A 9,781-nucleotide genomic window follows, 5' to 3' on the forward strand; every position below is an offset into this window, starting at 1 on the left:
TGGGTCAGCCATGGCTGCACCCTCCCAGCTGCAGCCACTCTCCTCATGGCCCTTCTGCAGCTCCTTGGCAGTACAGCCTAAAATAAAAGTCATCATGCTTCCACAGCTGGTTCCAGGCTCCACCACTGTTCCTGCCCAGGCTGGCCTCTGAGCAGCCTCTGCCGCAGTGGTGGGACTCAGGTTTGTTAGGGACAGGTCGGGTGGGACAGGTGGATCCTGCAGCAGATTCCTGCTCAGGAGCTGGGGAATGTACAGAGCTGTGCCAATGGGACATTGGAGCTTTATTTTGGGAGTTTTTCCCCAAATGGCATCAAGGGAGTTGCCAAGCAAAATGTTCCTCTTCAGGAGCATATTTGCCAGCTGCAGCAGCCATGACTAATGGAGGTGACTCCAGGAGCACACTCCTCTCACCCCCAGCTACTGTGAGAGCAGAAATTGGCACCAGGGACAGTATTGCTAGTGGCTATTCCTGCTGTCGGGAAGAAGGACAGGCTTCACGTTCCACCATTAATCTGTCTCCTTAATGAGGAAGCCTCACTACACTTCTAATTCCACCCAAAACACAGTGCTTATGCCCAGGGGAGATGTCTGACCACCACATAAACTCTGGAATTGCTCAGAAGCTGAGCATCCAGAGCCCCTGACATTAGAGAGAGGGAAGGAAGGGGTTGCTTCAGAGATTTGTGGATTCATGAACATCAGCCTAATAAGGACAAAATAAATTAGGTTTAGCCTGTTCAGTCTCCAGTTGCCATGACCAGGGCTTGCCAATCTATAAAGACTTTAGCAAGACGAGCAGTGCTGAGCATTCCCACCCTTTGGCGTGGCGCCATCCTGCTGCTGGAGTCCTTTGGCCCAAGGACCCGTTAGAGCAGATCCTGACATGAGTGTTAATCATTTGGGAATTTCAGAGGAGTCAGTAAAACATCAGCTGTGCTGGGCATCCTGGGTGCTGGTGGTTGTCCCCATCACCCATCATGCGGTCAGTGCCTCTGGGCAGCGCGGCCAAGGCAGCTGCAGGCAATGGGGGCAGAGGGGGCATGTCCCCACCATACGGGGCCCATGGAGTGGGACAGGAGCCCTTCTCCAGAGTGAGCAGCAGGGACGGGCTCTCTAACCTGTGCTGCAGCAATGCCTCAGCTCAGGCCAGTCGCTGCCCTCATACAGAGGAGATGGAGGCTCCAGGGCACTTGTGGGGTGGACTGGGGTCACCCTCCTCGTGCTTTCTGCCTGCCCAGCACCAAGTGACTTTACACGTCTCTCTCTCCCTCTCGCAGCTTTAACTTCTCCCAAACCCAGCCTGATGGGCCTGCCCAGCACAAGCGTCCCTTCACCCGGCCTCCCCACCTCTGGATTACCAAATAAACAGCCCCCGGCCGCACTGAGCTCACCCACCCCAGCACAAGCCACGGCGGCCGTGGCCCCGCAGCAGCCGCCAGCTACGACCCCGCAGCCGCAGCAGCCACCCCCCGCACAGCGCAAGGAGAAGGAGAACGAGAAGGCAAAAGAGAAGGAGAAGGCATCCAAGGGGAAGGGGGACACCCTGCCAGGGCCCAAGAAGGAAAAGGGGGAGGCACCGGCAGGCACCCTCGCGGCCCCGCTGCCCACCATGGAGTACGCGGTGGAGCCTGCCCAGCTCCAGGCGCTGCAGGCCGCCCTGAATTCGGACCCCACCACCTTGCTGACGAGCCAGTTCCTTCCTTACTTCGTTCCCGGCTTTTCTCCCTACTACGCCCCACAGATCCCTGGCGCCCTGCAGAGCGGGTACCTGCAGCCCATGTACGGCATGGAGGGGCTGTTCCCCTACAGCCCCGCACTGTCACAGGCGCTGCTGGGGCTGTCTCCTGGCTCACTGCTGCAGCAGTACCAGCAATACCAGCAGAGTCTGCAGGAGGCATTGCAGCAGCAGCAGCGACAGCAGCAGCAGCAGCAGCAGCAGCAGCAGCAGCAGCAGCAGCAGCAGCAGCAGCAGCAGAAAGCGCAGCAGCCCAAAGGAAGCCAAACCCCCGTCCCCACGGGGGCTGCCACCCCGGACAAAGACCCTGCCAAAGAACCCCCCAAGCAAGAAGAGCAGAAGAACGCACCCCGCGAGGTGTCCCCCCTCCTGCCCAAACCCCAAGAAGAGCCTGAAGCGGAAGGCAAGGGCGCGGACTCGCTCTGCGACCCTTTCATTGTCCCAAAGGTGCAGTACAAGCTGGTCTGCCGCAAGTGCCAGGCGTGCTTCGGCGACCAGGAGGCGGCCAGCGACCACCTGAAGTCCCTCTGCTTCTTCGGCCAGTCTGTGGCGAACCTGCATGAGATGGTGCTTCACGTGCCCACCGGCAGCGGCCAGGGCAGCGGCTCGTACCAGTGCGTGGCGTGCGAGAGCACGGTGTGTGGGGACGAAGCCCTCAGTCAGCATCTCGAGTCAGCCCCGCACAAACATCGAACAATCACAAGAGCAGCAAGAAACGCCAAAGAGCACCCCAGTCTATTACCTCACTCTGCCTGCCCCCCCGACCCCAGCACCGCATCTACCTCGCAGTCGGCCGCTCACTCAAACGACAGCCCCCCGCCCCCCCGGCCCCCCCCGGCTTCCCCCCACGCCTCCAGAAAGCCCTGGCCCCCGGCAGCCCCGCGCAACCCGCCAGGGAAGCCGCCGCCGCCGCCTTTCCCTCCTCTCTCCTCATCTTCAACGGTTACCTCAAGTTCATGCAGCACCTCAGGGGTTCAGCCCTCGATGCCAACAGACGACTATTCGGAGGAGTCTGACACGGATCTTAGCCAAAAGTCAGATGGACCGGCGAGCCCGGCGGAGGGGCCCCAGGACCCCGGCTGCCCTAAGGACAGTGGTCTAGCTAGCGTAGGAATGGACACCTTCAGATTGTAAGCTTTGAAGATGAACAATGAAAATGAATTTAAATAAAAAAAGTTAATAACAAACCAATTTCAAAAATAGACTAACTGCAATTCCAAAGCTTCTAACCAAAAAAAAAAAAAAAAGAAAAAAGAAAAAAAGAAAAAGCGTGGGTTGTTTTCCCATATAATGATGCCGGTGGGTTTTACATTTCTTTTTTCCTTTCCTTTTAATAAAATAAAACTTTAAAAAAGAAAAAAAAAATCTGTTACATTTGTCCTCTTGAAGGTACTGTTGGTCTGGGAGACGAAGGCCCGTGCTGCCTCCTCGCACCTGCGGAGCTCGCACCCCTGTACATTGCCCCTGTCTGATCCCCCGTTGATAGCACAGCAGAGCCCGGCAGCGCTGTATGGGAAAGCAGCCCACCTGGAGACAGTTTTAAATTTCTTGCTATCTTAGCATTCAGATACCAATGGCTTGCTAAAAGAAAAAAGAAATGTAATGTCTTTTTATTCTCAGGTCAATCGCTCACACTTTGTTCTGTTTTCAGAATCATTGTTTTATATATATATATATATACATATATATATAATTTCTTTCGTTTGTTTTGGGGGTTTTGTTTTGGTTTGGTTTTGTTCCAGAAAAGGATTTTTTTTTGTTGTTGTTTTTTTGGGTTTTTTGGGGGTTTTTTGTTAATTTAAAATGGGCAGAAAGTATTCAAGAGAAAAACAATGTGAACTGCTTTAGCTTTTCGGGGATTTTAAGGGTAGCTTTTCTGCTGAAGCCAATTCCAAGGGGAAAAGTAAAGCACTCCCACTTTCAGAAAAAAAAAAAAAAAAACCACACAAAGAGTGTTGAGGACTTGGAGCTTAAAAAAATAAGTTTTAACTGACTTTCTGTATTTATGATAGATATGACCATTTTTGGTGTTGAGTAGATTGTTGCATTGGAAATGAACTGAAGCAGTATGGTAGATTTAAAAGAAAAAACCCTTTTGTGTACATTTAGCTTTTGTATGGTCCAGCTGACGGCTTCTCATTTGATGTTGTCTTGTTCATTCCTAGACAGATAGATTGCGATCCATCGACTCGCCTGAGCTTTTCTCCCCTTTGTACCTTTATCCCCGTCCCCATCCTGTAATCTTCCACTTATGGTCGCTACCTTCATTTCTTAGAGGGTGGTTGCATAATTATTTTATAAAAACTAAAGAAAGAAGTTCAAAGGGTTTTGGGGGTCAGTAGGATCCCTTGCAGAATATTTTTTGTTGGGGGTTTGAAACTTTTTAAGGCATATACATGCGATTTACCTATGTCTGTTACCCTTGTGCACTTATTTTATTCTTATTTTCCATTTCTCTTTTTTTCTTCTCTTTTTCTTCCCCTCTTCCTTTACTCATTTTGTAAATGCTTCAAAGACTCTGTTCCTGACCTCTGAGCATCGGTTCTGTTTGTGTAATTAGGCTGCACTCTGTTCCTTCTTTTGAAAAAAAAAAAAAAGGTTTTGTTACATTTTTTTCTCTAAAGAAAATTCATGCTTTAAATAAAATCCAAAGACATACCCTTCACCACTGGTGCAGAATGAGCAAAAAGGATTCTTTTTACTTGAGAATTTGTTTCTGATTTAAACAAACAAGTCTAAGTTTAAATAAAGAATAAAAAAAACGTACCCAGGTTGTTATCTGTGCTTCTTCTGCAAGCAGAGAGACAACTCTTAGCGAGCACCCAGTGCACCCCAGGCAGGTTTCTCTTTCCAAGATCTCTCCATGGCAGCAGTGGGTGCCAGGCTCAGGGAGGCCTGGAGCCCCCCGGCCCCCCCAGCCCGCACGCACCTCAACTGGCCCAGACTTTGAAAGGAAAACTTTATGCTGCTAAAATGTAGATTTTGGAGACGTAGATACTTTGCTGTTCCCTTCCATAGCCAAAAGCCAACAGAAATAACCTCTTTCCACCCTGTTTCCTCCGCCCAAAAGCACGAGAGCCTTCTGCCCGCCATCATCATCCTCCTCCTGCTTCAGAAGGGAACTTTGAAGACTGTGAACGCAGGTTCCTCCCGCTGCCTCCGGCCGCTCCTCCCCGGGCTGAAGCCACTCGCCACCTCCGTGAGAGACTGGAGCATCTGAGAGACGAGTGTGGGTTCGGTTTCTAGCGGGACACTTATATTTTTATGGAGTTTTGGTTTTAGTTTGATGAAAGACTAGATCCTGAACTGTTGTACATATTTCTGACTAGGCTAATGCACAGTGCAAATTCCTTTTTTAATTGTTTTTTAAGTAGTCGATACTAAAGCGCAAACCACCGGATGTTCCTCCCGGGACCCAGCTGTAGCATAAGGTGTCAAAAACAGAACCACGTACCCATGGAGCGTTCGCTGTTTTAACAAACTGTTTTCTTTAACAGAAGTTCTTGTATTTCTCCCTGTGTTTGAGATGAACATTTTTTAAATTCTAAAGTTGTACAGTTTTTTTTCCATTATTTTATCTTGTTTGTAATTCTATGAAATATATATATATATATATATTTTTTGCCATTTAACTGTTGTATGTTACTCTGTCTGTATCATATAGAAATTTTTTTGTTTGGTTTTGTTTTGGATTCTCTCTGTGATGCCAGTTCCCAGTTTAACACAAACTTTATCTGTCCAGTTCCGCAAGGTCTCTTTTGGAAACCCTTTTGTTTTGTCTTGTTTTGTTTCGTTTTTTTTAATTATATTGCTTGGTCATAGTGCAATTTCTCTCTCCTCCTTCCCCCTCCTCCTTCCCACCCACTAAAAGGTTTTATAAATTCATTTCCTTGTATTTTTTCTAAATGTTTCTAGAGACTATTTCAGTGCGAGGTTGCCTCCTCCTCCTCTTGCAGCCCAGCTGCCCGGGGCCGATGCAGGGACCCCAGTGCCGTGGGGCTGCGGGAGCGACGGCGGCGCACGGGAGCCCCCGCGCGACCCCAGCCCACACGAGGCCTTTGCAGCAGGTGGCAGAGCAGGGCCAGGCTGGGCACGAGGAAAACACTTCAAACTTAGCATTAAGCGGGTTTCTGTTTTATTTTTAATAAAAAGCTTTTTTAAGTGGTGAAGATGGCCAAAGTTTCATACAATTGAGAATAAAGAGAAGCGTCAGGGGTGTGCGGGGCCACCCGGGGCGGGTGGGCAACAAGGTGGGTGGACACAGCCAGCACGCTCACCAAAATATATTTTGCTTTAAAAAAAAAAATAAAAGCTTTTAAATAGAAGCAGAAGTTGGGTTGGTTGGTCGGTCGGTCGCTTGGTTGGTGGTTGGTCAGTTGGTTGGCGCTGATACTGCCCACTGTGAAACAAAACTTTGACTATTTTTTTGTTTTTATTGGGGGGGGGGCAAGTTTGGGTAGAACAGAAAGCATAAATGAGGTGAAGAGGGTTATGAACAGCCTTTGCAATGTACAAAAACTAGAGCAAGTGAAACCAAAAATGATGTTCTTGGTGTTTTTCTATACTGTAGTCTTGTTAGCTTTTCTGTTACTGTAACAATGCTGATCTCGAACTGTACCAAAATACATGAGACTGACAGAAACAAACCACATGGAACTTTCAAAACTTTAAAAAACTTGTCACAAAAGACTTTGTTGTCATAGTTGAGTTGACTGTAGATGGTAATTGAATATACTCCTTTGGAACTATTTCATCACGTATGTTTCCTGCTCATTGTGATACATTAAAAAAAGATGAGCAAAAGCTCTCGTCTCGATGTCCCGCGTGTGCGGTGCTGGGTCCGCGTTGGGTGGGTGTGTGCCGTGTGGCATGGCATGGCATGGCTCAGCAGGGCACACGCACTGCCCCAGCGTTGGCCACCCAGCGCAGGTGGGCACTGCCACAGAGCCACGTGCCCGCACACGCATGTCCGCGTCCCTCCCCACATCAGGGCGACAGCGCCTGGGCTGATGCTGTGAATTCCTCTTCCAGTGGAAGCGATGAGCCAAGCAGCACCGTCTGTACTGCAGCTTTGGGATGCTCTGTGTGTGAAAAGGACATTATAAGTGCATTTAATTTTATGAAATGACTGCAAAAGGATTCTGGGCGTGGTGCTGTAGTGAACGGTTCAAGCGAAAGTGCAATGCCTTGATGGTCATCCTGAAACCTGTAAACTAAAAAAATCACATCTGTTTCTGCTGATGTGAAAAATGATGCAGGTAAGTAGGTAAGTGGCAACTCGCTGCACTCCCTGTGCAGCAGGGAGGGAACCCAGAGGAACTGCTGAGTGTTCAGCACACAATTCTCTTGCCAAAAATTGCCCCTTGCAGCAGAAAAGGCTTGAAATTCATTAATAGGGACCACATCCAAAAGGAGTCACAGGGGCCACAGCTCATCTCTAATTTATAACTACAGTGATAAATAATTTACACCCACCATTGCAGGTGGGGCAAGCATCTGTCAGTATGGGTGTCCTTGGTGCAGCTGCCAGGACAGCGAGGGACTTCCTCCCCCTCCATGGGAGCAGGGACTGAGCTCTGTGGTGTCCAGAGGAGCAGAGGGCACGGGGAGGGAATCCGGCAGCTCCCAGGGGTGTGGAGCATTCTCTGGTTAACATTCATACTGACTTGGGCTCCACAGGCCATGAATTACAAAGTAAAGTGTGTCAAAATCACGAAGGCCCCCATGATTCCAGATGCTGTGGCATATCTGCCCCAGCCCCTGCCCTAGGAGCAGCCTCGAAAGGCGACACCCAGCACCATGGGCACCCAGGGTGGCGAGGGCAAGTGCACCTGGACGCACTGCAGCTCAGGACTCTTAGAACTCGCTTCTGGCCAGGCTGCCTGGTCCTGCCCCTGGCTTGGGCACTGTTCTTCTAGCATGAGCCTGAACAGACGGGGATCTGGATTGTCTCTCAGCTGGCTGGTGTTTTGTTAATAGGAAAACTCCATCCTGCCTTTTTAACAGGCAGACAGGACTGTGGCAGTGACAGGGTCGCCAATGTGGCCCTCCCACTGCTGGTGTTTGCACTGCGCTGCATTAACATCTCTGCTGTTCCTAGACCAGCCGTTCCGTAAGTTTATTATATAACGTTGCTATTTATTCCTGGGTTGAATTCCACTGTAAAGCAGCCACGCTTGAGGAAGTGCCTCGTTATGTTCAGGAAGGTGTAAATGGCTTCGAGTAGCTGCACAAGGTGCAAACTAAAAACCTCTGCGCAGCATCCTGCTCAGAGGAGCCCATCTGTGGGAATTGTGCAAACCTCTGACAGTAATAAAAAGGTTTTTCCATGTTGTGATTCTGGTACGAGAAGGCTGGGAGTGATTTTTAATGACCTTTCATTGCCATCACCTCAAAGAGATTCCGCTCTCACTAGTGCACTCTTACAGGCCAAAAAATGCCTGTAAATTTATACAGCCATAGCAGGACCTGCCTTGCCGATGGATTTGGAGCTGCATTTCCAGCCGGAGGGACCCAGCAGACCCCCAGGAACTCATCCCCGGCACAGTGCAGCGGCTCCAACGACACCACTCCTGTAGCCAGGTCCCCACTGATCCAGGCAGGGTCCCATGCACACGCCTTGGCTGAATGACATCGGAAGGCTGCTGAGACATTCCTAACACAGATGGATGTGCTGTGAAACTGCCACCAGGCCAGGCTGTGCCAGCTGTGGTGAAGGGTTAACTCCATGAGCGCTTAAACTTCAGTGTGGAGCTGGTTCTCTGTTCCAAGCTCGTTAACAGGGTACACCTGATGATCTAAAGCACTAGAGAGTCATTTTAATTAACGCTCTGCCAGAGGGGATGTGGTGAAGACACTGATTTCACTCCAATGACTTTCTATTTTGGTGTTTTGCGGAATCAGTGTGTTAGTCCCTGGGCTGATGTGAGCTAATCCAGCCACTGCTGCATCGGCACAGCCACTGCTCGGCTCCCCAGGGCAGGTCAGTACTGAGCTGCTGGCACCTTCCATGAGTCAAGGTCATGATCCTTTGGCAGTGCCATGTGGGGCTGGCTCCGGTGGCTTGTCCCCAGCAGGACCCGGCTGGTCATCCCCAGCCCAGCAGTGAGGCACAGGTGGCAGTGGGGCAGCAGCACCACAGAAACGACAGACCCAGCCGTGCGGTCACGGGGCCCCTTCCACGCAGGACCGCAGGGCAGGGGGCACCCGGCTGTGCCCACTGTCCCATCCCAAGGGACGGCGCCTGCCCGAGCTGTGAAGAAGCCACAGCCAAAGGATCTCCAGGTGTCCCACAGCCTCTGCAGTGATAGAGGAGAGACTTCACACTGCCCCAGAGAACAGACAGCGGTACCTATAAATGGTATTGTGCTCTTGGTTAGATGGGAGCATGATGTTACTTAATTAATGTTTTAATACCCTAGGCATCTTCTGTGCCGTATAATTCATATCGATTCAGCTGTGAGCATGTTCTGTTAAAAAGACTCTCTTTCCTAAGCAAACTTTCAATTATATTGAATTGTCACAGTGAAAAAGGGTCTTTTCTCAGCATGGGGGAGGGGGTTCTCAGTCAAACCACTGCTGGCCGGGCTGGGTATACACATGCACACACAGAGGCATGCACATGCACACACACGCATGCACACACATGTGCACGTGCAAAGTGCCCACTCCCTCCTGTCCCAGCGCTTCCACCCTCCCTGAACCACTGGTGCCACCCCAGCACAGCTTGTGGCCGCAGCAGTGGGTCAGTGGGGTTGGCACCTGCCACAGCCAAGGCACGGACCTGGGCACCCTGGGAGGGCCAGGAAGGTCAATGTCAAATCAGAATTATCAGAAAATTACCATCGGGGCAGAGAGAAGGCAAAGCCTCTTTTCCCCCCACAGTCAGGTTGATGTGTGTGTGGAATGCTCAGTGTTTTGGCAGAGTAGTGCCTGCTCCTTTTTAAGCAGCAATTCAGTGTTCATTGTGTGATATCGTGTCCCTCCTGCTCCAGTAGCACCATGATCAGTGCACACAGTGGGGGAGAGAGACACGGGACATGACCA

At 50.5% G+C, this 9,781-nt stretch overlaps 1 protein-coding gene across 2 annotated transcripts in view; it reads left to right on the forward strand.

Moving 5' to 3' along the window:
• Positions 1 to 4,907, forward strand: part of ZFHX3 (zinc finger homeobox 3) — a 125,977-nt gene extending 121,070 nt beyond the window's left edge. For both annotated transcript variants that reach the window (XM_082290335.1, XM_082290336.1), the window contains exon 10: positions 1,278 to 4,907. In XM_082290335.1, the coding sequence (XP_082146461.1) occupies positions 1,278 to 2,869 (1,592 nt within the window). In that variant the 3' untranslated portion in view covers positions 2,870 to 4,907. The remainder of the gene's footprint in view (positions 1 to 1,277) is intronic.
• Positions 4,908 to 9,781: the final 4,874 nt, after the last annotated feature.

This window comes from Coloeus monedula (assembly GCF_965178545.1).
Source record: "Coloeus monedula genome assembly, chromosome: 13".
Lineage (NCBI taxonomy): Eukaryota > Metazoa > Chordata > Aves > Passeriformes > Corvidae > Coloeus > Coloeus monedula.